Raw genomic sequence first — 27,210 nt, 5'->3', positions numbered from 1 at the left:
CCAAGAAAACAAGACAAAAAAAAAAAAAAAAAAAAAAGAAAAGAAAAAGAAAAAAGAAATGCACCAGCCGGGAATCGAACCCGGGTCTGTACCGTGGCAGGGTACTATTCTACCACTAGACCACTGGTGCTCTTGTGATTAAGCTTACTGTTCGCTGGACCATGAAATCTGTTCGCTGGAATTTCTGGCGGCAAAACTAAAAGAAGGAATTTGAAATTTTTGAATTTCGACTGTTCGGGAGAGAGAGAGAGTTGAGAAACCCTTCATTTCCTGGACCATGAAGATCTGTCTGAATGAAAAGCTGGACAGTGAAAATCTGGTTTGGGCTTCAACTCTCTTTCTCTCTCTAGTCTCTAATCTCCTACTAATATATTATGGATAGTGAACTTATACAAGATTATGAACATTTTGCTTTGTTTACTGATGAATAACCCTTGAATTGAATCCCTTGAACTATCCAACCAAAAATTACCTTTAATCTCTAGATATATGAAATGGGTATTATCTAGTTTAAACTTATTATTGTTCTTACAGTAGTTTCACTCTCTTGCTCAACATGGGTTTAGGGCCATTTTCAATATGAAACTTGCTTCAAATTGTTCCTTTTTCTCATTTGGGGTTTAGGGTTTTGGTTGTTGAATTAATCCATGATTGTACAAATTCTGGGTTATGATTTTTGAACAGGTTGTTGTCGTGGTACCCATTGAGAAGTCTACATGATGAATTAGTTCATCTAAAGGAAAAGGAACAAATTTTATCACACATTTGAGTTTGTTGGGAGTCTAATGTTATGAGAATGTTGTCTCTGCCATCATCAACACAGAGCTTCAACAAACAAGAGAGATGTTTGATTGAAATGGGTTCAGCTCAAATGTCAGCTCAAGAACGAGCTGAAGTAATTCGATCGAGTTTAGATCCCAACATGTTTCCTAGCTTTGTTAAACTTATGCTTCCTTCACATGTTGCTGGTTGTTTTTGGCTGGTAATCCCAACTTCTTCTCACCATTCTCTATCCGCAATACCTTACAGTTCATCCCCAATGTGGGACTATTCTCACATTTTATACTATCTTCGTTTAATTTCACAGGGTCTTCCGAAGAAATTCAGCGATTTGAATCTACCAAAAGAAGATGTAGAGATTACTTTATTGGATGAGGATGGGAAAGAGTATCTAGTTAAATATCTTCCTAGGAAGTGGGGACTAAGTGGTGGATGGAGAGGTTTTTCAATTGCACATAACTTAGCAACAGGAGATGCCTTGGTGTTTCAGTTAGTCAAGGTTACCAAATTCAAGGTGAGTATTCGGTTCACACTTTCCCTACTAAGTTTGTAGTGACACGATAATTTAATGTGGTTCAATAAAAAATCGTCCCCCATAATCTCGACTTATACAACTTGTGGATCTTCAAATATCTTGAACTCTTGTTTATCGTCGGATCTTCGTTTTGATTCGTCACGTTATCCATGTATCTCATTAGCTTCCTACTAAAAATCAATTGGTTATGCGTGACCCTTAATATTATTCTTAGTTTGTAAGTTAGCCTTAGGATTCTTTATGATTGCCTTCACAGGCTATTCTTCTGTCCTTGTGGGGCTTCCTGATATGGTTCGTCGGGTATACATACTTGAGCCAAGTATCTGTCTCTCTCTCTTTTACTTGAGCGTGTGGAGCACGTGTAGAATTGGGTTTATCTTACATAGTACAAGTGTATGGGCGGCCAACTCAAAACCAATTGGTTATAAGTGGCCCTTCGATCTTATATACTTGGTTTACAAGTTGACCTTGGTCCATGTGGGAGTCGGCTACTCTCAATACTTGGTTCCATGCTAACATTCGACCACTAAGACTATTCTCTGTAATCAATTTTTTACTCAACTTCACAGAACTCAATGCCTTTTCGTATTACTGTCTTCGAGGCAATTTACTTGATTATTCTTCTTGAGTCGGTGATTCTTCATTAAGTGATAACCAACGTAGGATATCCAACTTTTCGAAAAATATATGAAATGTCAATGGTTAATATGATGTTCAATGATTCTAATGTTCTCGCCTCCATTTTACAGGTTTACATAGTCAGAGCACAGGATTCAGCTGAAGTGAATGGTGCCATGGGCCTTCTAAAATTGGAAGCTTGTTCAACTGGAAACGACCCAGGTATCTCTTAAGTTTATTTTTCTCTCCTTTCTAGTCGTTCAATTACTTCTTCGTGCAAAGATATTACCGATGAAGTTTTCGTACATTTATCCTTTTCTCCTTGGATGTTGCAGATAATATGGTTACTGAGAGTACTGAAAACCCGGAAAGGAAACGGCAGAAAATTCTTCCATTAGCTGTTGTTCAAAGCGAAAATCAAAACATTAGCTCCCCATTATCAGGTCCTGATCATCCTGAAACCCAAAGTGAAGAAGTATCTGATCCAGAAGTTTTCGACGGTATAAAACTTTCAGATTCTGTTGTTGAGTTTCAAGACATCAAGAACCTTGAGAGTTTTACCATAACAGTGAATGGTTTGATTCTAGATTCTGAAATGTCTGAACATGTTCGAGCTAAATACTACGAGCTTTGTTGCAGTCAGAATTGTTTCCTTCATGAACAACTTCTACAAGGACTTAACTACAAGTTAGTTTCAGGAATCATTTCTGAAACTGTCAATATTGCTGATGCCATTAAAGCTAGCAAACTTAGCACCTTCAAGGATAACAAATTTGAAATATGGAAAAAGTGTTTGAAGGCGTTCAAAGAGCTTGGTATGAATGTGGAATTCTTGCTTGCTCGGCTAGAGAAACTCGTGAACTTGGGATTTGAATCAAAACAAGCAATGGATTGGAAGAAGTACACTGAAGCTGTGAATAGAAGAAGTCAAGTTGAAGAGAAGATAAGAATTCTTGAAATGAATCTTGGTCAACTAAAAGATGAATTGAAAGGGTTTGAGGAAGGGATTAACACTTTGAGAGTGAAGGCGGAAGAACACGAATTAACATTCCAAGCTAAGGTAAGCGCTCCTTGGTGATTTTTCTTCGACGGGGTTCTATGTTTAGATATCTAACTTTTTGGCTAACTTAACTAAGATATGCAATTTCGGATGCTAAGAATGTGGGAAAATTGGGAGAATTATTCTTTTGTTGTGCATGTGAAGCGAGTATATTCATGTTTTTTGTTATCGCTTATCACTGTAAGTGTACGAGGCATGTCTCTATTTTTTGGTCGGATGAATGTAAAACAAGGTTTTATGCTTCAAAAATATCAATCTCGCCTGTAAGTTAAATGGTTTTCGGATTTGAAGTATAAAATACACCATCCTTTTGTAGTTTGATGGAAATGTCTTTCTGTGAGTTAAGTATTTGTCCCAATTTCCAATTAGAGAAAAATAGGTAATAAAATTGAAAATTGAAAAAAATGAAAAGACGAAATAGCAATAAAGTTGGGTCCTTAGGCCATCTTCTCAAAAGCTTGTTGGTGAAATTTTTTTTTTTGAATCTAACGCCCAAAAAATATGCCTTAACAACACGGTCGTAAGTCTATATTAACACAAAATCCAAACAAAAATCTCGGGATGCAACCAAACAAAACTCAAGTAATCTTACGTCTTTTACTGTTTGATTTTATTCTTACTTATTTTGTGTTACTTAAGAAACAAATTTATTTTCACGCATATCGTTAAATAATTAAACACATTAGTGATTTGTGTATTTGCCGGAAGAAGAAGAATTTAAAAAAAAAATGAACTTATTATTTTCTTTACTCCAAATGTATTTGGCCGAAGAAAAATTAGGTCCAAAACACATTAGTGATTTGGACCTATCCATGACTGACAAGAAAAACCAAAAGGTAATCCAAATGGCTCAATCTAGAAAAGAAGTATTTATTGCTTCATCAACCAAATAACCAGTGCTTTCAACAAAAAAAAAAAACAATCAAGTAACTAGTACTAAATCCTTTCATCAAAAAAAAAAAAAAAAAAAACTAGTACTAAAGTTTAGCCCTACAATTTCTCTTATTTCGTATTCTAAATTTTGTTGGAGTGTGAAATCTGGTGAATCAGTGTAAGAGTTTACTTCATTCTGGTTTTCTTAAGCTATTTATGTTATTATCTGATGCTAAAATCTATTTAGGGCTTTATCTTCCAAATACTAATTGTTTGTGATTAGGGTTTTCTCTTTTCTGCTCTGCTCAGTTAGCTTGTCCCTTTTCCTTATGCTGGAGTCCTTTTTTTGAGCTTTCTTTTTCTTACTCTGTTTGAATTCCTCTTGCTGTATGAAACCCTAATCTTAGAAGGTGTTGCATAGTTGCATGTGTTTACTTCTCTAACCCATTCAGACCTCAAAACAAGTCTTCTCAAATTTAAACTTGTTTCAGAATCTGAAGGTAAAAACAACTTAAATTACATTATACAATCACTTCAGATCTGAACTCACACCAGACTAGCCATTCAGACGAGTCAAACAAAAAAGCCTGAAATCTGTCTCGTGCCAATGCAGATCTTGAGTCAGATTTTAGGTCCGACTTGTAAAAAAACTCGCAACCACTACCAAAGACCTTTAGTTTTTTCATAATGGGCTTGAGGGTGAAATTGGCTCATCTGGGTCCTGCACTGTTGCATTAGCAGAACTTACTTGGCTGTGCTAAAAGATGAATTTTGTATTTAACAAGCCGACTATGATTCCTGAATAGGTAATTGCTTTCTTGCTGCTCAAATGACGAACTCTGCAAGGTAACTTCAGTTATGAACAAACTTTATTACATATTCGTTTGTGTTGGCAGTATAATGATAATGTTGTTTTTGCAATTCATCTGAAGCTCCAAAAAAGTGAAATCTTCGATCGAGACTGATAAAGCTAAAGTGTTTGTCCAAGAGAGAGCTAAAGAACTTCTATCAAGTTTAGATCCCAAGTTCCCTAGCTTCATTAAACTTATGCTTCCTTCCCATGTTAGTGGGGGGTTTTGGCTGGTAACTCGAACATTCTATCTGCAATTACATTTGTATTTCATATCAAGATCATGATATTTAGAAGCAGTGTCGTCACAATTTTCTTTTAATAGGGACTTCCCGTACAATTTTGCTTGAATCTTCCAAAAACAGACGCAGTAATGACATTGTTGGGTGAAGATGGCGAAGAACATAGAGTAAAATATCTTTCTGCAAAGCAAGGACTAAGCGGTGGATGGAAAGCATTTGTCGTTGCGCATAAGTTGTTCCTAGGAGATGCCTTGGTTTTTCACTTAGTTGAGCCTACGGAGTTCAAGGTATTACTTGGTCCGTTCTCCTACGATGCATTTTCTAGAGTTTTAATCAAAGTCTTAAGCATTGATGATACAATCTGTACCTTTGATTTTAAATCATTGAGATTTTAGAAAGAACAATTTGATGCAAGTACGTGGTTAGGACTTAGCAAGATGTCACATCTGTTTCTCAGTCAAACTTTGAGTAAGAGCCTAGGAGAAAGAAGCATTTCACCTTCTCTTTTGTAATGATTGTTTGTTCCATAACTTGATAAACTCGTCGTCTTTTTCTTCTACCATTTGGGTATTTACTGTTCTTAATTTCTTTCTTCCATTGTGTAGGTTTACATAGTAAGATCATATGGTTTGTCAAAAGTCGACGATGTCCCTAGCCTTCTAAAGTCGGATAGTCTTGCAAAAAGAAGTGATCCGGATAATGATGTCATGAAAACTACTAGAGAACCTGCAAAGAAACGCCGAAAGCTTCGTCGTGTAGCAGTTCTTAAAGGTGATGATCGCTATAATGGCCACCCATTATCAGATTCCAAGAATAGTGCGAACTGTAATGAAGATGAGGTACAGTCAGCAGTTTCAAACAGTAAAAATGTTATTGAGTTCGGAAACATCAAGAGTCTAGAGAATTTCAGCATCGCATCGAATGGTCTGATTATAGATTCTGAGATATCTGAAGAAGTCCGCACTAAATACTACAATCTTTGCTGCAGTCAGAATTCATTTCTACATGAAAAGCTTCTGCAAGGTCTAAACTCTAACTTGGTTGCTGGAATCATTTCCGAAACTGTTAATCTCGCCGATCTTATCAAAGCTTGCAAGCTTACCACCTCTCAGGATGAATTTACGAAATGGGAAAAGAGTTTGAGAGCATTTAAGGAACTAGGAATGAATGTAGATTTCTTGGTTTCTCGACTAGAGAAACTTGCTAACTTAGCCTCTGATGCGGAACAATCAGTCGATTTGGAGAAGTATAGAGAAGCTCTGATCGAAAAAACCCGTGTTGAAGAAGAGTATAAGACCCTTGTTAGGAAACTTGGTGAACTAAAAGATGCCTCTAAAGAGTTGGAAAAAGAGATCAAAACTTTGAAAGTGAAGGTAGAGGAGCATGACTTAAAATTTCAAGCTGCTGTTAATGATCCTTGGTGACCGACTTACACGACAACTGCCTGTCTATTTTTGTTTGCTATGGCAACCAAAAATGTAACCATTGCTGCAACTATAACTGCTGTCATCTTGTATATAGCTAGTGTAGTATGAAATTGGGTGCGGCTAAAAGCACCCGGCCAAACTGCTGTAGGCCCCCTGCCAAAGAAAAATATATTATAGTATTGCATATGTACCATCTTTTTCTTATTTTGGTGGATGTACATTTATAATGTAACAATGAAGATGGATAAATGAACACCTAAAATTTCAAAAAGAAAAGAGGATGTCCGCAAGAAGGAATCAAATGGTTTTACCGACACGCCAATATACGCTAAACCAAGAGAACATGCTCACTCTAATCTTAAGGGAAAATAACGAGTTAGACAGTTAAGAATTGAGATTGCTGGTAAAGCTTGGTTATGAATACCGAACTACAAATTAGATCTATTAGATAATCAAAGACAAAAGTAGACGATAAGAAAAGACAAAAGTAGACGATAAGAAAAAACTAAAAGACGAGAAACAAAATACGAACAACAGCAAAGGAAAAATTTTCAAAAAAAAAAAAATGCACCAAGTAAAGCAGTGAGCCCCTGTAAATATAACTTAGCTTCAGGTATCAGTGACACCTGGCTGCAGCAGGTTGCTATGTGTGTGGACTGTGGTCTGATTGAAGGGCAAAAGTAGGTAAAAAATATGGCTTGATCAACCCAATTACTTTTTTTTTTTGTTGTTGAAAGGATGAAACCAATTACTATCACTGAAGTTTCTGTCTCTCATTTTGTTTCTGTGAAAGCAAGAACTCTCTAGCTCTCATCTAAATTCTGTTGGAGTTTGAAATTAGGTGAATCATTGTAAGACCCTTTTTTCCTTCACTCTGGTTTCTTTAACCTAGTTTTGTTATTGTCCTTATGCTGAAATCTGGCTAGGGTCTTTCTCTTCCCAAATCTGCTTGTCTCTAACTAGGGCTTTTCTTCTACTCTGTTGTTAAGCTTTTTCTTTTCTTTGTGCAGCTAGCTGCCTTTTTATGTTTTTGCATTCTTTTGTTACTCTGTTTGAAAACCCTAACTTCAAGGGCTTAAAGTTCTAACTCCTTATAAGCTACATAATGAAGTTTACCCTGAATGTGACTTTGTACTTGTCTCACTATATACACTTGTCTGAATCTGACTTGTTTTCGAAATAGGTTTTTTTTTTGATGAAGTTTTTCGAAATAGGTTAGTTTAATGAGAATAAGTATATTTTAGAGAAAGAACTCTTTGTTACTTAAAATCAGCATCGGAAACAGGGGCTTTGACGAGTCAGGCAAGTCAGACCATTTAGATGAGTCAGATCTGAATTTAAGAAAAAGAAATGCCTCCTAAGTTTTCATAATGGTCTTGTAGGAAACATTAGCACTGATGGATTGTGAACCTCTATCCCTATTCATCCAAAGCTGCAAACGAAAGAAGAAGTCTTCGATCAAAATTGATAAAGCTAAATCATCAGTCTACGATAGAGCTGAAGAATTGCAATCAAGTTTAGATCCCAAGTTCCCTAGCTTCATTAAGCTTATGCTTCCTTCCCATGTTAGTGGGTGTTTTTGGCTGGTAACATTTCTATCGGCGATGACATTTAGATTTAAAAACTAGATTATTATTATGTCATCTATGTGTTAGATAGAAGCGTTATATCATCATTTGATTTTTTTTATTAATATAGGGTCTTCCCGCGCATTTCTCTTCGAAACTACCAAAAGAAGACTTTGAAATGGCATTGTTGGACGAGGCTGGAGAAGAATACAAAGTAAAATGTCTTCCTAACAGGCAAGCATTGAGTGGTGGATGGAGAGCATTTGCTACTGCCCATAGGTTGGTCCAAGGAGATGCCTTGGTTTTTCACTTAGTCAAGGCTACCAAGTTCAAGGTACTCCCTCTTTCGTCTTTATGAAATGCCTTCTGTTCAGAGTTTCAATTGGGATTTTTACAAAAAAAAAAAAAAAAATTGATGAAAGTATGTGGTTAGGAAGATGCCTCATTAGTTTCAGAGTCAAACTCTGAATAAGACTCTTGGAGAACGAAGTTTTCCGCCTTCTCTTTTGTATGGCTTTTTGTTCTGAACGTCTTTTTCTTCTACCATTTGGGTATTTATTCTTCTTAATTTCTTTCTTTCATTATGTAGGTTTACATAGTAAGATCATATGGCTCATCAAAAGTCGACGATGTTTCTAGCCTTCCAAAATCAGATGCGCTTGCAAGAGGAAGTGATTCAGGTAAAAATGTTGCGAAAACTGCCAGAGAACCTACAAAGAAACGCCAGAAGCTTGCAAGAGGAAGTGATTCAGGTAAAAATGTTGCGAAAACTGCCAGAGAACCTGCAAAGAAACGCCCAAAGTTTCGTTCTATAGCAGTTCCCGAAGGAGATATTCGATTTAGTGGCCACCCGTTATCAGATTCCAGGCATATTGAGAACCATACCAAAGAGGTGGTTAATTCTGAGGTCTTGGACAGTAAAAACATTTCCAACTCCAATATTGAGTTTCGAAACATCATTACTCTAGAGAATTTCAGCATAAAATCAAGTGGTTTTATTATAGATTCTGAGATAACGGATGAAGTTCGGACTACATACTACAAGCTTTGCTGCAGTCAAAACTCATTTCTACATGAAAAGCTTATCAAAGGTCTAAACTCTAACTTGGTTGCTGGAATCATTTCCGAAACTGTTAATATTGCCGATCTTATTAAAGGTTGCAAGCTTACTACCTCTGAAGATGAATTCACGAAATGGGAGAAGAGTTTGAAAGCGTTTAAAGAGCTCGGTATGAATGTAGATTTCTTACTTACTCGACTAGGTCAACTGGTAAACTTGGCCTCCGACTCGAAACAATCAGTTGAATTGAAGAAATATAGAGAAGCTCTGATGGAAAGAACTCGAATTGAAGATGATATAACAACCCTTGTTAGGAAACTTATTGAACTAAAAGATGCTTCTAAAATGTTTGAAAAAGAGTTTGAAACTCTCGAAGTGAGAGTAGAGGAGCATGAATCAAAATTTCAAGCTGTCGTTAATGCTCCTTGGTGACTTACTCGGTGAGGTCGATGTTCTGTTTTGTCTAGTTCTTTTGGTATATGCAAGTATAAATATAATAACTCTGTTTCCACTACAAATGCTCTTCTTGTATTTCGCTAGTAAGGCAATATAAAATAATATAATTATGTATTTTTTGATGTTGTAAGCTTAGGAAGTGTGCATAATATTGATATTTCAGTCAAATACATATATAAACAAGTTTGATCTGCACCTTCACCAGTCTTCTGAGGTCCACGAGCCTTTAGTGCGTGGTTGGACATCCCTCTTAAGCTCATGAGGTCGTGGGATCGAGTCTGGCAGTTTGCCATCAAAATTTATCCCATATAATTCAGGCTATAAATAAAAACGTAATAAATTTGTCACGCTTTAGGCATCTTTCATGATGATGGGTTTTAAGCCTCTTTCATTCACGATTCTCAAAAAAAAGAAAACACTCTTCTGAAAATAATCGAGAAACTGTGGGTTGCTTCAATGAAGAATAGAAAACAAGATAATAAAAGAGAGAAAAAAGAAATGCACCAGCCGGGAATCGAACCCGGGTCTGTACCGTGGCAGGGTACTATTCTACCACTAGACCACTGGTGCTCTTGTGTTAACTACAACAACAAGTTCTATACCAAAGGAATAAATATCAACTGACGTGGCACTCTTCTTCATCTTCATCTTGGAGCTCAAATCCTATTACCCTGTTTCTGTAGAGTGTAGAGAGAGAGAGAGAGAAGGGTTGGAGGTGGGAATGGGTATCTTGAGCTATTCAATTACTAATTCTCATAGACTATTTCTCCCTTTCTCTCACAATTCACTTATTAGCTCGGGTTGGAATCTCAAGAACAGTAGGTCCATTTTTTGCACTTCATCCGAATTGAGCCCTGTTCGGTAAACCTAATGACTCATCTCAAAATCTTCAGTCTTTCTAGTATACTATTCAGAAATTTCATTGAATTTTGGGATCTGGGTTCGCGTTATCTTTTTATAATAACAATTGGGTTACACTGATTTCACACTTTAATGGAGAATTTAATTAGTTAATTTATCTTGTCATGGTCATAGGTTGGAGGTATCTTTTTCAGTTGGAACTCATCTCATACCACATCCAAACAAGGTAAAGAAACCTACTTCAACTCTCCAATAGCACTTATTTAATCTTGTTGAAACTCAAAATTTCGATGCTATATTTAGATCGAGAAAGGTGGGGAAGACGCTTTTCTTGTAAATGGTGGTATTCTTGCCATTGCTGATGGTGTCTCTGGGTAAGAATTTCGCCACAAAATAGGCAAGAAAAAAAGAAAAATGTTAATTGGTTTATATATCAAGCAAAATCTTATGTATTAATCACTTCTATTATTATTTATCGGTTAGGTGGGCTGAAAAGAATATCGACCCTTCTCTCTTCCCAAAAGAGTTGATGGCTAACGCTTCATATCTAATCGATAGACAGGAGGTATTCACAAATGACAAACCAAACGTAAATTTCTTGCTTGGAGTTTGTGAAGTTTGTTGGGTAATCTTACTAATTACGATTCAAATTTTTATGTTGATTTTGGCAGATTGAATTTGAACCTGAAATACTCTTAAATAAAGCACATGCTGCTACGGCGTCTATAGGTTCAGCGACTGTGTAAGTTTCATCTTTTACTGTAAACTTAAACAAGAAAGAATCGGATAAATTCTAACTACTTACGATTATGTTATGAAGCATTATCGCCATGCTCGAAAAAGAAGGGATTCTCAAAGTTGCTAGTGTTGGGGATTGTGGACTAAAGGTTGTTAGAAAAGGTACTACTCCAAACGGTTTTCGGGCATATTTTACTATTTCCAATCGGTATTTGTGTGTTTTCTATGTTCCAATGAACGGTTTTATCTTCTTTTAACAGGACAGATAATTTTCGCAACTACACCACAGGAACATTATTTTGATTGTCCGTATCAATTGAGCTCTGAGACGGTTGGCCAGACATACCTTGATGCCGTGGTATGAAATTTACTTTTTGAATCTTTTGTTCATATTAGTTAGCAACTATGAATAATATAAAGATCTTTTTTAGGTTTGATATAGATTTAGAATATGATGACCTCTGTTTCCATGACAGGTTAGTAAGATAGAAGTAATAGAAGGAGACAAAATCATTATGGGTTCAGATGGACTATTTGATAACGTTTTTGACCATGAAATTATTTCGACAATCTCACGATTCAAAAATGTCGCAGATGCTGGTATGTGTTTGTTATTTTGTTGTCGTTCATCTTCGGTTCACTTAATAGTATGAGTTTCACTCTCAATGAATATTGCCTTTAACTGCAGCAATAGCATTAGGTAATCTAGCACATGAACATTCAAAAGACACCAATTTTGACTCCCCTTACTCGTCGGAAGCAAGGAGTCGAGTAAGTTTTAAGAAGCTATTTTTATCTGAACAAGACATAATCGATATATCACGATAACGAAATATGATATTTCGTCATGTTTGTATGCAGGGTTTTGAAGTTCCGCTATGGAAGAAAATTCTTGGAATGAAACTAACAGGTATTGTTTACTTGCTTAAATATTTTCAGAAAGTTTCTAGGGGTATATTTCTTGATGCTAAAATATGAATGAAACTTCCTCTTGAGCAGGTGGGAAGTTGGATGATATCACTGTGATAGTTGGTGAAGTTGTAAGTTCGTGATCGTCTTGAAAGATCAGTACAGACTACAGATCGTTTTGTATAATTTATACTTTGCTTGTGTATAGTAGCTAAGGGCTCGTCATTGCCTTATTGTATAAATGTTCATTGTTCCAAAAAATACGTATACTTCGTACTACACTAACGAAATGCTCAATCTGGGGATGATTTCGTCGGGCATATTTTGGCTCCTCGGAACTATTGAAACTACATTTCCGTTTTGCCTTTAAAGGGAGTAATTACATACATATGGGATTTACCTTCAAAGCAATAGACAATAAGAAAAGAAAGTTTGGATTCAGACGAGTCAGATATAGACAATGAGAAAAGAATACGAATAAACATCACCTAATTAACAACAGAAGTTATGAGGATCATTTTTATTGTGACAGAAGATTAATTTACAGAGATACAATTTGTTTATCATGTGGCTTACAACATTCCAACATTTTCTCTATTATTAGCTCTGCTTCATTCAGATTCCCATCACTGCAGAATTTACAAACTGCTGGAGATAAAACAGAGGCATTGATCTGATAATCACTTACCTTTATCATTTCTAACAAATGTATAGCTTCCGATACTCTACCTAAGCTACAAAAAGCACCAAACAAGGAACCATATGTTTGATCGTCGGGCAAACATCCCCTACTTGTCATCTCTTCGAATAAACTCTGAGCTTCTTCGATATTTTTCAGCCTGCAATTCAATCCAATCAAATCTCTATAAATAGCTTTATTCGGGTGAAGATCCTTAACTACCATTTCGTTTAGAAGTTTAGTAGCTAAATCGATGTTTTCCGATTTGCATATTTCATTAATCATAGCAGAGTATGTTTCGAAATTTATAGTATGATCATTTTGAATATGATTCTTCATCTTCATTGCATCTTCAACTCTACCCTTGATCATAAGACTAATTATTAACATGTTACAAGACTCGGAATTAGATTTCCACCCTTTTTCTTTCATCTCTTTCAATAATTCTAGGGTTTCTGTTATGTTTCCTTGTGTACAATGCCCACGAAGAACTACATTTAATGTTCGGAGATCAGGGTCCAACCGTTTATGTTTAAACTCGCGTAAAATCTTATCAGCCATATCCATTCTTCCTGCCAAGCAAACTCCTTCTAACAAAGCATTATAGTTTTCGATATCTGGTATGAACTTCTTTGCCATAACCAAATCCTTTAATTTGTAAGCCTGTCTTATCCTTCCACCCATACATAACCGACGAACTAGATTATTATAGAGACTAACCTTAGGATGGTGTCCTCTTCGAACCATCTTGACAAAGATTTTCAACGCTTTTAACCACCACCCATAATTGCAGAGAGAATCAACAAGTTGTGTATACACGAACTTCCTATCGATCCAACCTACCTTCCTCATGTAATTAAACAGATCATTCCCACGTTCAGGTCGACCTTGCTTGCACAACTCTTTGATTAGAAGATTCATGGTATAGCTATCGGGCTTGATTTCTAGATGTAGCATTTGCTTGAAAAGAGTACATATCATTTCGGTTTCTCCATTTTCGCTAAATCCTTTGATCAAGATATTGAAGCTATCAAGATCAGGCATACAGTCTCTCTGCTTCATGGCAGTAAAAAGCTCCAAAGCTTCATCCATTTTTCCTGCAACACAAGCTTCCTTCATTGAAATGTTAAACGATTGAGTGTCCAAAGCATCAATCTTACCATCTAGCATTTGGTAGAATAGTTCCGCACCCAAATTCTTGTGTTTAGATTTAAACAACTGTCTCAAAAGAACATTACAAGCTGAGTTCCCAGGCATAAATCCTCGACTTTTCATCTCGTCCAACAGCTCCAATGCCTTTACTGTTTTCCCAACTCTAACCCAATGCTGCAACACAAGATCGAAATCAGATGGTGTTACTTCAAACCCAAGATTAATCTTCTTATGAAGTAAACTATGAGCTAAACAAGCATGCGAGGAGTGTGAACCTTTGGTCAAAACTGTCAGGATAGCAGAATACGATAAACTATCGTGACGGAACCCGTTGTGATCTTCTAACCATTCGAAAAACTTGAAAGCTAAATCGGGTTTCTTGATTCGCTTCATAACTTGGACAGCAATTGGAGGAGTAATTTGAGACGAAGAAACATCACAAAGTCTGTTTAGCAATGAATCCCAATTATCTGTTTTATGAATAATGGAAACCATGCTTCTAACTAGTACATTGATGGACACTGTTCGTTGCGGTTTTTCATTTCGATATTCCATCACTGAAGAAAAAAACCTGGGGTTTTGTAAGTTTACCATCCATGTCGTCGGATTGGGTGCTAATAACACGATTCTAGGGTTTCTCATTCCAATACACCCAAGTTCATCACTTAAATGGAAACCCATATTACTTTCAGAATTTCTATGGTTCTCCTTCTTCCCAAATTGAAACCTAAATGAAATTTTGGTTTTCTGATATCGAACCATTCGGCAAATATAAATCATTTCGCTCTGTTCTTTTCCAATAGGATAATGATCTTATCAAGTTTCAAAAACTGTTGATGTTTCAACAATGCAACAAAAAACAGGTTTTGATTAAGCAATAGTAACTACTTTTCCCCACAAAACAATAGAAACCCTAGAAGAACGAAAGAAAACTTGAAGTAGATAAGAAGATATACCTCGACATTGACAGCAAGAACAAAAGGACTAACAAATCATTCAATAATGAAAACCATTTCTTCCTCAAAATTTATTTGAAACAGAGATTTGCTAATCGTGGGGAAAAAAATCTTCACGATATACATGATTCCCTGCCAAGATACTCACGTCTCTTCTGACCATAATCGGATTGAGAATACAGAGGCTTTCTTCATAGAATCTGCATATGTTGAGAAATATAAAATGCTGAAACAAGAATCGAGTAGAAAATGAATATCCAAACAATAAGATGGAAAATTTGGATTTAGAAATTAGGAAACTAGGGTTTACTACAACAAAACCTCCCGCGTTTCGAACAGGGGGTGGGGTCCTAACATTAGGTTGGGGTTCACCACCACTTGAGTGTAATTGGTGGACACCCCATGGTCCCAAAATAGAATTTTTTTGATTTATTGAACTGAAGTATAAACAAGGTAGATCGGTTTTACTCGCCAAACTAGAACTGAGACGCATTAATACGTTCGTCTAGTCGAATTCATAAGTTTAAGAATTACTCGAATCTGATCTAAGATGAATGACAGACTCGAGTTTAAAGTTCAGACGAAAATTATCTGAGTTCGCGTTAAATTGGGGACTTAAACGGCGAGTGGAACAGTTAATTTGGGAGGCAAAGTGCTATCCAAACAGGACAGATTGAGTTACGCCCGAACAAGAGAACGGACTATAGGCATTTGCGTTCGGGCATCGTTCTAGAAGGTTTCAAAGACTCTAATCCCCTGCTTCTTCAAGATACTTCTGGATCGCCTCTTGATCCAACAAATGGCGTCCATTTTGCAAATTTTATGCAAATCTAATTGTCCTAACTGGCCACTTGTTATACCCAAATGACTCCCAAAAAGCCGCAAAAACTCCTCCTAATAGCGAATAGAGGCAAAGAGTGTAATCCACCCATTTGAAACTTATGAATAGGATTCAATACCACTCTATTTTTTCATTTCATTCCGTCTCTCATTCACTTCTAAATATATTAATCATTATAGTTCAACAAAAAAAATAATAATATATATTAATCATTCAACGAGATGATTAATATATTTAGAAGTGAATGAGAGACGGAATGAAATGAGAAAATCAATGGAGCGGTATTGGGGTCCTATTTATAGGTTTCAAATGGGTGGACTACAAAGAGGTGCCTCCAAGTATGTTCTCTCTCAAGGAAAGAGAGACAACTTACCTATGCCCTTTATTCATTTTATTATCATCTGTTAAGTTACCTTCAGTTCATTATAGTATCTTGTTATAGTATTTGATATAATACTGGTATACTTTTTATATTAATCAAATTTCTTTTACTTTATCATTTTTCTGAATTTCAACACAGTAACAAATAATGGTTTAAACTCTGGTTGTCCGTACATCTAGATTTACAAGGTACAACTGTCAACATTGTTTGTAACCACCTCTTATATAATTAACTTAATAATAATTGTTTACGATGGAAAAATAATAATCTAAGAAGAAAAGCAATATTTTACAACAAAAACAACTATGAAGTCATTGTTTAGTACGACTAAATCGTTGTGTCGTAGGTAATAATGTGTACACAATAAGATACGCATGCCATGGTCAACAATCAATTAAATGATCATTCATACGGGGAAGAGTACTGCGAGGGTACTTTGTGAGTTGAGGGAGATCTTTTTAGGAAATGGAAAATGTACAAAGAATTTGGACAAAATCTTTAACCTACTGAGTCACGGAGGGAAATGAACGGTCTAGATCGTAGTCAAACTTTGAAATTTTTTTATCTTCTAGTAAAAATGAGTCCGTAAGTCAAAGATTTTATCAAGATCCCTATCCACACTGCGTTTTTTCTTTTTGTTATTTAAATTTTAAGCACTATACAGTATAAGATCTCCCCAGAGAGTGCCCTTGGGATGCTTTCATTATTCAATTCCATCCTCTCTCTCCCCTTCATTTGAGGGAACCGACTTCCATACCCTTCTTCTTGCTTGCTATAGCTCTCCCAATATTCTTCTTGGATCTCCCAAAAGAACTGGCCTTTTTCAAATTAATTTGAAGTTGGAACTCATCTAAGATTCCATTCAACAACTATTTCTGTCTTGTCTTTCCTAGTTTTTTTTTACTTAAAGACTCTCAACATTTATTTTCACACTAGCTATAATTTTCTATGCATTATAATTCGTCTCCGTTGACATTGGTTACTATAAACTCTCTAAGTCTGTCTTTGTTGATTACAATTGAGATTGAGTAATTCTCAAAGAAATGAAAATGGCTTCCGTTGCTAATTCATGGCTTCTCTTGATCAGCATTTTGTTATTTGTACTCTCTTATGCTTATGCAGATTTCGATGTTCGTCAACATCTTTGTACAGCTTCTAGGTATACTCTTTATTCTTTTTATCTCTTTCTCCGTATCTTTAGTATTAGGTCGTATCGCTCGTTTTGTTTCTCCTTAAGTAAACACGCTTAGTGGCGGGACCGAACTATGATTTCTAGAGTAGGGGCTACGTTGAAACATCTCAACCTAATTTGTCTCCTCTAAATTTCAACAAAATGAATGGTTCCTCTAAGAGGAAGCAAGAGTAGGCTAGTCTGGCTGTCATCGGCTTAAATGGTGTGTATACATGTGATAGGCCTCATTTAATGTTATTCTTATATTGTTTCGATGTTGTATAATTATATATATTTTCGTCTTTTTCAGTTATAATTCCGTAAAAGAAACTGCAGACAATGAATTCATGTACTCTACCATCCCAGACGGTTGTACGGCTATACACTTAAATCTTTTGGTAATCACCGTTTGTTTTTATTGGTTCAAACCTCTATCCTCTGTCAAGTTAATTTTGTTTCGTCAGTGGTGTGAATTTGGTCGGGCCCTACCTGCCAAAGAACCAGGTGAGCTGGGGTAGACTTGGGTGCACCCAAATTGCCGCCTGGCCTAAGTCTCGGTCTGGTCTACGTAAGCCCAGGATATTTTATCGAGCCTACAGACTACAGCCTAAATCGAGCGAGTTATAAGGTCAAATGACCACCAAGATGGCAAGACCTGTTTTTTGTCAATTAACTTTAACTCCTTGTTTACTTAAATTACTGTTAGGCAAGACATGGGACCCGTTCTCCGACGCAGAGACGCATAGGCGAGTTTGACGTATTGGCGAGTCGTTTGGAAGTTTTGGTGGATGAGGCAAAAAGAAAAGCGGAAAAAGGCGGCTTGTCTTTCGAAAAAATTCCTGGCTGGCTAGTAGGATGGAAATCTCCTTGGAAAATGAAGGGAAAGGGTGCAGAGTTGATGAGCAGAGGGGAGGATGAGTTGTATAATCTTGGAATTAGAATGAGAGAAAGATTTAAGGATTTGTTCAATGAAGAATATCACCCTGACGTTTTCCCTATAAAAGCATCTCAAGTTAGATTTCTAAATTCTGTTTTATTCGTTTCACTTTTAATCGAGGGTAATATTTTTTTTGTCAGATTTCATGTTCGAGTTAGAATAAAACAAACACTGAAACAAGTTAAGAGAAATGATTGGAGTCCACAATCTTTGTGTTGTCTGACTCGAGGGTGGAATTGACTCGAGTTAGATTTTTGAATGATTGTGTTTGTCCGAGTTCCGACTCAATATAATGACTAATTTTGCTTCATTTCAATCAGACGAATTAGATTCAGACAATGAGAATAAAATTGTGATATAAAACTCAGAGCTTCTACTTTTAACTTGTTGGTATTGAGAATCAGTAAACCTTTTTATTGAGACAGGTTGATAGAGTAACAACAAGTGCTGTGGCATTTGGGATGGGGCTATTTAGGGAAAGGGGTAATCTGGGACCTGCGAAGAATCGTGCTTTTTCCGTAACCAGTGAGAGCCTAACAAATGATACATTACTGAGATTTCATTATTATTGCACCAATTATGAGGTAGTATACATATATTTTACCAGTTTTTGAACTTAGGCAATTATATTTGTCTGACTTTTTATTTTTATCTTATTTTAAAATTGTCATGTTTGGGTTGTACTTGAATTTTAACTACAGGGAAGTAAGAATGATACCAAAATCGAAGTCGAAAAGCTTAAGAAACCATACTTGGATGATATTTCATTTTCATTAATGAGTCGATTCGAGCTGAAGTTTGCTAGAGAAGATGTTGCTACACTCTGGTTTTTATGTAAGCAGGTACCATGTACATGTTCTCTTATTATAGAGTTTTTTGAATTACTGAATCACAAAACATGGAATTTAGTTCTAAGATAATATTGATGTTTTTCTCATGGAATTTTCCTTGCTTTTTTATGTTGGTAGGAAGCATCTTTGATGGACAAAACTGATCAAGCTTGTACCCTTTTCACCCCTTCTGAGGTATGCAAGAAAGTCATCTAAAACACCTAGCTAGATATTATTGGTATCAAGGGTATAGCAGTTTGGGTATTGATTATTGAAAAATCAATCCTACCGACACTTTACGGCTTTACCCGTCGTTATTGCGTATTATTTTTTTACAGAACTTTATATTCCTTCGATAATAACATAGTTTACAATGATTTTCGTAAATCGAAAATAGACCGTTACAAAAAGTTGGTATTTGTTGTGTGGAACTAGAAGACTTGATTCGTTTTGATCGAGACCAGTAATCCATTTCCCTAAGTCAATCTTGTTTCCGTAATGGTACTAACAGTTATGTGGACATCTGTAAGTCAAGGTACAGCGATCACGTCACAAAAGGAAGAATATTGTACCAACTACAATGAACTTATTAGTTACACACAACTGTAAACTACTCAAACATGTCGATGTTTCTACGAAATCTCTACTAATTTTATTTTAAAACATGTTCTAAATTTGAAACCAAAAGGGGATATTAAAAGAGTTAGACATGACTCTACAAAACCCACAAGATGCTGTTGAGAAAAATAAGCACTCCTTATAGGTGATCAGTCTACTTAGAGTTTTTCTCTAATGCGGAAAACCAGGATCTTGGATGAAATGGTGAATAAATCGAAAATAACCACGAAGCAAATAAAGAATAATGACACACAAGATTTATAGAGGTTCGGAGCAAGTCCTACGTCCTCTTTCAGCCGCACCAAGCAAATCCACTATGAATATGAAGTTACAACTTACCCGAGTTACCGTACACAAAGTCTAGTGTACTCCCCGGTTACAATTCTCACTACAACTCTCACCCTCACACACTTATGCAACTCTCTGATCTCAAACTCTCTTTCGCTCTCTCACTTATACCAGGGAGAATTCACTTGAGATTGGATACAAAAATGGTGAATGAAGAAGCCAATTTATAGGCATTCATTCACCCGTAAGAAATGGGAGCATTAAATACTTGGCCATTTTTCTCCATCTCCATTAAATGCATTTTTGCATTTTCTTCCATGAAACAAGGAAGGCAGGAGCAATGGACGGTGAGTTGCAAATCTTGACTTCAAGGTCACATCCAACTATTTGACCCCACCATATGACAATCTCCCACTTGGGGTCAAATAAACCTGTGACTTAGAGTTGTAGAATATTCACCTTCATCTTTTAACCTGGATTGGTGCTAACACAACCTTCTTGATGCGGCTATCCGGTTCTCTCAGACCGAGAGACCTACTGAAGCCTTGCAGAGCTTCAGCTTCTCAGTTGTGACCCCTTTGGTTAACATGTCTGCTGGATTCTTCGAACCAAAAATCTTTTCCAGTAGTAGCTCACCATCTTCCAGAAGCGACCGAATGAAATGGTAACGAATATCTATATGCTTTGTCCTTGCATGATAGGCTGAGTTCTTGGCAAGATGAATAGCACTCTGACTATCACTGTACAAAATACTATTCTTCTTCTCGTGCCCCAACTCTGCTAATAAACCTTTCAACCATATCATCTCCTTGCTTGCTTCTGTCACTGCTACATACTCTGCTTCAGTTGTTGACAATGTTACCAGCTTCTGTAACCGTGAGTTCCAACTCACTGCAGTTGATCCCAAGGTATAAACATACCCTGTCGTACTTCGCCTTTTATCAAGGTCACCTGCGAAGTCTGCATCTACATATCCATTTAAAACAAAATTTCCCCGTCCATAGCATAAAGGTACATCAGTGGAACCTCTCAAGTACCTGAGAATCCACTTCACCGCTTCCCAGTGCTGCTTACCTGGATTGCTAGAATACCTGCTCACTACTCCCACTGCATGGGCAATATCTGGTCTTGTGCACATCATAGCGTACATAAGACTCCCAATGGCTGATGCATATGGCACACCTGCCATAAACTCTTTCTCCACATCTGTTACGGGACTCTGCAACTTGGAAAGCTTGAAATGACTTCCAAATGGCATGTCGACTGGTTTGGCACCTTCCATATTGAACCTCTTCAGAACCCGTTCAATATATTCAGCTTGACTAAGCATAACTGTACCCTTAGACTTGTTCCTGCTGATTCTCATACCAAGAATTTGTCGAGCTTCACCAAGATCTTTCATGGCAAATTCACCTGCCAACTGACCCTTCAAGTTCTTGATTTCCTGTAGAGATGTTCCAGCCACTAACATATCATCAACATATAGTAACAAAATGATGTAACCAGAATCAAACCTTCGAACATAGCAACAATGATCTGCGTTACATCTTGAGTAGTTGTTCCTGAGCATGAAGTTATCGAACTTCTTGTACCATTGCCTCGGGGACTGTTTTAAACCATACAAGCTCTTTCGAAGCTTGCATACCATCTCCTCCTTTCCTTCTTCAACGAACCCAGCTGGTTGCTTCATGTAAATTTCTTCATCAAGGTCTCCATGAAGAAATGTTGTCTTTACATCTAGCTGTTCAAGGAAGAGATTTTCTGAAGCCACTAACCCGAGTACCACTCTGATTGTTGTCATCTTCACAACTGGGGAGAATATTTCATTGTAGTCGATACCTGGTTTCTGCTGAAACCCCTTCACTACTAATCTCGCTTTGTAGCGAATGTCACCATTTGCTTCAGACTTTCTCCGATAAACCCACTTGTTCTCCAATGCCTTCTTACCTCTTGGTAATTTTGCCAACACCCATGTGTCGTTCTGCACAAGTGAATCCATCTCGTCTTTCATGGCAAACTCCCACTTGCTTGAGTCCTCGTCCTGTAGTGCTTCATCAAAATGTTCTGGCTCACCATCATCTGTCAGTAACAAATGATCCATCACATTAGCATATTTTGGATTCGGCTTTGGTACACGTGATGATCTCCTTGGGACGAACACCGTAGATGTCTCGGTCTGAACACCTGACTGGTCCTGTGGAGCTGGGGAAGAAACTCCCACTGCTTGTGGAGTGTCTCCCTGTTGCATCTGAGATTCCTCTTCACCTGGAGTCTCTGCTTCTTCCACCACTCTACTTGTCATCCCTGTAGTATCACCCATGTCAACATATTTTTCTTTGTCAACTTGAGTAATTGATCCTTCACCTATGACCTGTGTTGCATCCTTGTCCTTGTATAATACATCTTCATTGAAGGTTACATCCCTGCTCCGGATTGCCTTGTGACTTTCATAGTCCCACAATTTATATCCAAATGCATCACCTCCATAACCAATGAAAATGCATTTCTTTGCCTGTGGCCCTATCTTTTTCCTTTCTGTAGGATTAAGATGAACATAAGCAACACATCCGAAAACTTTCAGATAAGAGAGGTTTACCTTCTTGCCGGTCCAAACCTCTTCTGGAATCCTCATATCTAATGGACTGCTGGGTGTCCGATTGATTAAATAAGCAGCCGTTTCTAAAGCTTGTGCCCAAAAAGCTTCAGGCAACCCGCATTGCAGTCTCATGCACCTTGCTCGTGCATTTAGCGTCCAATTCATACGCTCAGCTACTCCATTCTCCTGTGGTGTCCCTGGGAGCGTCCTCTCCATACGTATCCCATTAGTAGCACAGAGCTGTAAGAATTCCTTCTTGTCATACTCACCACCATTATCTGACCTTATACATTTTAGCTTCAGACCAGTTTCTGTTTCAACCAATGCCTTCCATTTCTGAAATGCATCAAACACGTCAGAGTTATGTTTCAGAAAATAAATCCATACCTTTCTCGAGTGGTCATCGATGAAGGTAACAAAGTATTGAGCACCACCATGAGAAGAGACATCAGCTGGTCCCCATACATCTGTATGAACCAAGTCCAACTTTTCTTTTCTTAAGCTTCTGCCGCCTCTGTTGAAACTCACCCGCTTTTGCTTTCCCAGAACACATTCTTCACAAAAGCCCATTTCTACAGATTTTACTTCCGGCAAATGACCCGCCGAATGCAGAATCTTCATGTTCTTCTCACTCATATGTCCCAACCTTTTGTGCCATAGTCTGACATCTTCAACACTGCTAGCCACTGCTAGAGTAGGTCTTTCTGAAGCTCGATAGAGAGTACCATTTCGAAGTCCTCGAGCTAATACCATAGCTCCTTTGGTCACTTTCCAATTTGTCTTAGAAAAGTGAACCTCACAGTCGTCGTCACAAACTTGGCCCACAGAAACCAAGTTCCTCGTCAAATTTGGAACATGTCGCACATCTTTCAGCTTCCACGTCGAACCATTGACTTTCACGTTCACATCACCTACACCGATGATATCACATGCTTCACCATCACCAAGGAAGACTTGGCCAAAGTTCCCTTCCTTGTAAGAGGTCATGATCCCCTTATTTCGTGTAGCATGGAAAGAAGCTCCTGAGTCTACTATCCAAGACTCGTTCATACCGTCCTCGGAGAGTAATAGGAAACTCTCGGTAATCACATTGTTGTCATTAACAATGAAGACTGCATCGTCCTCTGCAGCTGCAACTACATGGACCTCTTGATCACCCATGTTTCCCGTATTGTTAGCACCCTTTCTTTCTGGACAGTCTTTCTTCATGTGCCCTTCTTTATTACATGTCCAACACACACCTCTAGGTCTAGTTTTTGATCTCCCCCTAGATTTGCCTCTAAATTTACCTTTAGATTTATCTGAATTTTTATTAAAATTCCTGCCTCTTTCATATTACATGCTTAAGACGGATCCTGAAGAAGAGCTAGAAACGGTGTAGCCTCGTTCTAGTCTCCTCTCTTCTTCACCGAGTATCATAACCGTTACATTTTCTAGCATTAATTTCTCACTACCCGCCGAGTTGCTTATAGACGTCACAGCCGTATCCCAACTCGACGGTAATGATGATAACAACCTTAATGCTTTAACTTCATTCGAAAATGTAATGTCAACCTTAGAAAGTTGGGAGATAATTGATTTAAACTTTCCAAGGGGAGCAGATACTGTCTCGCCTTCATTCATTTTTAAATTAAATAATTGTTCACACAACATAATTTTACCTGAGGCTGACGACTTCTGATAGAGTCTCTCCAAAGTGTCCATTAAGTCCTTTGTTGTAGATATTTCTTCGACATTGTTGTAAACTTCCTCCGTAAGACACCTACGGATCATACCAACACACTTGCGGTCAAGAATAGCCCATTCTTCATCATCGAGTTTACCCTTCTTATCCACTCCATGTAATGGAGCATGAAGATCTCTCTCATATAAATAATCCTCCATCTGTGATTTCCAATACGAGAAATTTTTACCGTTGAAAACCCGAACCCTTGCAACGTTATCTGATTTATCATCCATAGCTCCAACACCGATATAAACACTTTTCACGGCGAAAACACTATTCACGTAAAAACCACTATTCACGTGAATAGTAACTCCGTCCACCGACAACAGAAAAAATTCAGCAATTCCTAACCCGGAAGCTCTGATACCAGTTGTTGAGAAAAATAAGCACTCCTTATAGGTGATCAGTCTACTTAGAGTTTTTCTCTAATGCGGAAAACCAGGATCTTGGATGAAATGGTGAATAAATCGAAAATAACCACGAAGCAAATAAAGAATAATGACACACAAGATTTATAGAGGTTCGGAGCAAGTCCTACGTCCTCTTTCAGCCGCACCAAGCAAATCCACTATGAATATGAAGTTACAACTTACCCGAGTTACCGTACACAAAGTCTAGTGTACTCCCCGGTTACAATTCTCACTACAACTCTCACCCTCACACACTTATGCAACTCTCTGATCTCAAACTCTCTTTCGCTCTCTCACTTATACCTGGGAGAATTCACTTGAGATTGGATACAAAAATGGTGAATGAAGAAGCCAATTTATAGGCATTCATTCACCCGTAAGAAATGGGAGCATTAAATACTTGGCCATTTTTCTCCATCTCCATTAAATGCATTTTTGCATTTTCTTCCATGAAACAAGGAAGGCAGGAGCAATGGACGGTGAGTTGCAAATCTTGACTTCAAGGTCACATCCAACTATTTGACCCCACCATATGACAGATGCTTCTTCAGCAGGTGGTTGGACATCTATAACTAAATGACCTAGTTTATTAATTAGGTTCATAACAACTTACACTAATATTTGCTTTGGGATTTAGGTTATTTTATTAGAGTGGATGGATGATGTGGAGGTATTCATGTTGAAGGGGTATTATAAATCAGTAAATTATCTTATCGGAATTCGCCTTCTTGAAGATGTTATTCAGTCCATGGAGCAAGCAATTGAGGCTAGAGAAGGTAATACTTTCATGCTTCGTTTAATTTTTCGATCTGCTTGTCTCACAACCTATCTTTTTTTTTCCAAAGGAAACTATGAACCAGGCACTTATGAGAAAGCAAGACTTCGATTTGCTCATGCTGAGACGCTTGTACCATTCTCTTGTTTGCTTGGTCTCTTTCTTGAAGAAGCTGGTGAGAGATGATTTAACATGATAGATGATACATACATTTTTTTTTCGCCGAAATTCTTTTGCTATTTGCCAAAGCAAGGTTTTATGCAAATAATGAACTGCATTCGCTTATTGTAGTGCTTTTCTAGTTTGCACAACTTTTAATTACCATGCATTTATTTTCATTTGTATGTCTAGATTTGGAACTACTAAAACCCGAACAACCCCTAGAACTACCACCGAAGCCTCCGCAAAAAAGAAATTGGAGAGGAAAGATGATAGCGCCTTTCGCGGGGAATAGTATGTTGGTTTTGTACAATTGTCCCGCCAACCGTGCAAGCAAGTATTATGTTCAAGTACAACACAATGAAGTTCCAGTTCCTCTGTTGGTAAGTAGGTTGTGTTTATTTTTCTGAACATTATAATGTAATTTGTGTCATGTCTCGAACAGGAGGCCTAGAGGGTGGAAATCAACTTAGTAAAGGCTCCCCCGCCTAAGATGATTGAATGTTTTATGACTTTTGTTGTTTATCCTTCTCAATTAATTGAATTTTTTTATGTGGCCGGCCAGGGTTGTGGCGGTTCTGATTTCTGCTCATTTAAAGATTTTAAGGTAGTATTATTATCTCCGTATATCTCCCATTGTTTAATTTGGTTGGAGGCAAAATTGAATTCTTCTCTTTTTTCGATGTTTCCAGGATAAAATTGTGAACCCCCATTTGGTGCACGATTATGATTCCATCTGCGGTGCAAAATTAGAAGAACCAAAGAAAATCTCAGATACTGGTAAGTTGGATCTTGGTTTAGTACACGATTCAAGATCTTCCTGTAGCGTAAAACTGGAAGAACCAAAGCAAGTCTCTGAAACTAGAAAGCTAGATTATTGTCCTGTGCATGATGCAATTATATCTGCAGTGTAAAACCGGAAGAACCAGAGCAAATCTCTTATACTAAAACGGTAGGGGGTCAATCATAGCTAAAGTTTTTGTATCTTGTACCATTTGGTCTTCAACTTACTACTAGTATTCATGTAATTAAAACATTCCGGACGAATGTGGTATAATTGCTTCACTATAATCTTATCAAAGAAGGTTGTGTAAATAAATTTATTTGTTCATTTCTAAAAAAAAACTAATGTTGGATTCTGTATAATTGCAGTATATGTCGATGATATAAATCTTATTTGAACTCCTGAATAGCTCTCTAAAATTGCGGAATATCTGAAGAAAGAATTCGAGATGAAAGAAGTACAAGACGCATATTTGTACATCAAAAGTTATACAAAGAGGAAGTATTGAAGTGCTTTAACATAGATAGTGTATATCCCACTAATACTTAAATGGTCATTAGATCTCTCGATACTTGGAAACATTCATTTTATCCTAAAGATGAAGATGGAGTACCTCTTGGTCCAAATCTGGGTGTTATATGTGTTGTCATTTTTGACTCAATTTAGTAGACACGATATTGTCTTTACATTAAATTTATTAGTCGCGTACCGTACAACACCAAGAAAGCGACATTGGATAGGAACAGATTATTCATTGTCCCACACGAATGGATTTATTTTATTCGACAAATTCATCACGTGTGAAAAGTTTCACTGACGAAAACTTTTAATGAGATTATAAAGTCATCGTTGCTAGATCATTCTTTGTTGGGTCATTCAAAGGTGGACCCACTTAACATGAGGGCTAGATATAAGGAGAAACGTGCCAT

General features: G+C 37.2%; 6 protein-coding genes and 2 non-coding genes across 20 annotated transcripts; 5 read left to right on the top strand and 3 right to left on the bottom strand.

The window, feature by feature from the left end:
• Positions 1-59: 59 nt before the first annotated feature.
• On the bottom strand, positions 60-130 carry TRNAG-GCC (transfer RNA glycine (anticodon GCC)). Its single transcript has one exon. It is a non-coding gene; the product is annotated as a tRNA-Gly (tRNA).
• A 55-nt stretch (positions 131-185) lies between these two features.
• LOC147541753 (B3 domain-containing protein Os01g0234100-like) lies at positions 186-3,308 on the top strand. The gene is made up of 5 exons (XM_086634854.1): positions 186-319; positions 685-982; positions 1,088-1,294; positions 2,065-2,155; positions 2,269-3,308. Exons 2-5 carry the CDS (start codon positions 791-793, stop codon positions 3,009-3,011), a joined length of 1,233 nt encoding a protein of 410 aa, XP_086490980.1. The 5' UTR covers positions 186-319; positions 685-790; the 3' UTR covers positions 3,012-3,308.
• Positions 3,309-3,817: 509 nt separating this feature from the next.
• Positions 3,818-6,589, top strand: LOC147541752 (B3 domain-containing protein Os01g0234100-like). 4 transcript variants are annotated; one of them, XM_086634849.1, is made up of 5 exons: positions 3,851-4,044; positions 4,673-4,712; positions 4,799-4,949; positions 5,042-5,245; positions 5,564-6,589. In XM_086634849.1, exons 2-5 carry the CDS (start codon positions 4,696-4,698, stop codon positions 6,380-6,382), a joined length of 1,191 nt encoding a protein of 396 aa, XP_086490975.1. In that variant the 5' UTR covers positions 3,851-4,044; positions 4,673-4,695; the 3' UTR covers positions 6,383-6,589. The 4 variants fall into 4 exon arrangements, with proteins under 4 accessions (XP_086490976.1, XP_086490975.1, XP_086490978.1 ...); XM_086634850.1 differs by having other exon boundaries at positions 3,818-4,712; XM_086634852.1 differs by lacking the exon at positions 5,042-5,245 and having other exon boundaries at positions 3,892-4,044.
• A 396-nt stretch (positions 6,590-6,985) lies between these two features.
• On the top strand, positions 6,986-9,637 carry LOC147541751 (B3 domain-containing protein Os01g0234100-like). 3 transcript variants are annotated; one of them, XM_086634848.1, is made up of 5 exons: positions 6,986-7,069; positions 7,179-7,236; positions 7,768-7,971; positions 8,084-8,287; positions 8,543-9,637. In XM_086634848.1, the coding sequence occupies exons 3-5, from the start codon at positions 7,783-7,785 to the stop codon at positions 9,443-9,445; spliced, it is 1,296 nt and encodes a 431-aa protein (XP_086490974.1). In that variant the 5' UTR covers positions 6,986-7,069; positions 7,179-7,236; positions 7,768-7,782; the 3' UTR covers positions 9,446-9,637. The 3 variants fall into 3 exon arrangements, with proteins under 3 accessions (XP_086490974.1, XP_086490973.1, XP_086490972.1); XM_086634847.1 differs by lacking the exon at positions 7,179-7,236 and having other exon boundaries at positions 7,003-7,069; XM_086634846.1 differs by lacking the exon at positions 6,986-7,069 and having other exon boundaries at positions 7,115-7,495; positions 7,569-7,971.
• A 331-nt stretch (positions 9,638-9,968) lies between these two features.
• Positions 9,969-10,039, bottom strand: TRNAG-GCC (transfer RNA glycine (anticodon GCC)). Its single transcript has one exon. It is a non-coding gene; the product is annotated as a tRNA-Gly (tRNA).
• An 87-nt stretch (positions 10,040-10,126) lies between these two features.
• LOC147541749 (putative protein phosphatase 2C 26) lies at positions 10,127-12,297 on the top strand. The gene is made up of 11 exons (XM_086633907.1): positions 10,127-10,330; positions 10,505-10,556; positions 10,634-10,704; positions 10,814-10,895; positions 11,002-11,072; positions 11,151-11,230; positions 11,329-11,426; positions 11,545-11,668; positions 11,757-11,839; positions 11,930-11,978; positions 12,068-12,297. Exons 1-11 carry the CDS (start codon positions 10,191-10,193, stop codon positions 12,118-12,120), a joined length of 903 nt encoding a protein of 300 aa, XP_086490033.1. The 5' UTR covers positions 10,127-10,190; the 3' UTR covers positions 12,121-12,297.
• A 185-nt stretch (positions 12,298-12,482) lies between these two features.
• Positions 12,483-15,588, bottom strand: LOC147541748 (uncharacterized). Of its 7 annotated transcripts, XM_086633904.1 has the most exons (3): positions 14,536-15,097; positions 13,817-14,493; positions 12,483-13,753 (listed from the first exon to the last, which is right to left on the bottom strand). In XM_086633904.1, exons 1-3 carry the CDS (start codon positions 14,586-14,588, stop codon positions 12,519-12,521), a joined length of 1,965 nt encoding a protein of 654 aa, XP_086490030.1. In that variant the 5' UTR covers positions 14,589-15,097; the 3' UTR covers positions 12,483-12,518. The 7 variants fall into 7 exon arrangements, with proteins under 7 accessions (XP_086490030.1, XP_086490029.1, XP_086490024.1 ...); XM_086633903.1 differs by having other exon boundaries at positions 12,483-14,493; positions 14,536-15,588; XM_086633898.1 differs by having other exon boundaries at positions 12,483-13,765; positions 13,817-15,091.
• A 1,413-nt stretch (positions 15,589-17,001) lies between these two features.
• On the top strand, positions 17,002-26,904 carry LOC147541747 (uncharacterized). Of its 2 annotated transcripts, XM_086633906.1 has the most exons (12): positions 17,002-17,146; positions 17,469-17,556; positions 17,865-18,170; positions 18,521-18,679; positions 18,797-18,937; positions 19,064-19,120; positions 25,201-25,339; positions 25,409-25,513; positions 25,690-25,880; positions 26,063-26,104; positions 26,190-26,277; positions 26,650-26,904. In XM_086633906.1, the coding sequence occupies exons 1-12, from the start codon at positions 17,031-17,033 to the stop codon at positions 26,676-26,678; spliced, it is 1,461 nt and encodes a 486-aa protein (XP_086490032.1). In that variant the 5' UTR covers positions 17,002-17,030; the 3' UTR covers positions 26,679-26,904. The 2 variants fall into 2 exon arrangements, with proteins under 2 accessions (XP_086490032.1, XP_086490031.1); XM_086633905.1 differs by lacking the exon at positions 26,650-26,904 and having other exon boundaries at positions 17,008-17,146; positions 26,190-26,636.
• The last annotated feature ends 306 nt before the right edge of the window (positions 26,905-27,210 follow it).

The sequence above is a fragment of the Eschscholzia californica genome, unplaced genomic scaffold, assembly GCF_041429995.1.
Source record: "Eschscholzia californica isolate CP2 unplaced genomic scaffold, dmEscCali1.0.p SCAF_4, whole genome shotgun sequence".
NCBI classification, from domain to species: domain Eukaryota; kingdom Viridiplantae; phylum Streptophyta; class Magnoliopsida; order Ranunculales; family Papaveraceae; genus Eschscholzia; species Eschscholzia californica.
The sequence above is the reverse complement of the archived record's forward strand: the minus strand, read 5'-3'. Positions and strand labels throughout refer to the sequence as shown.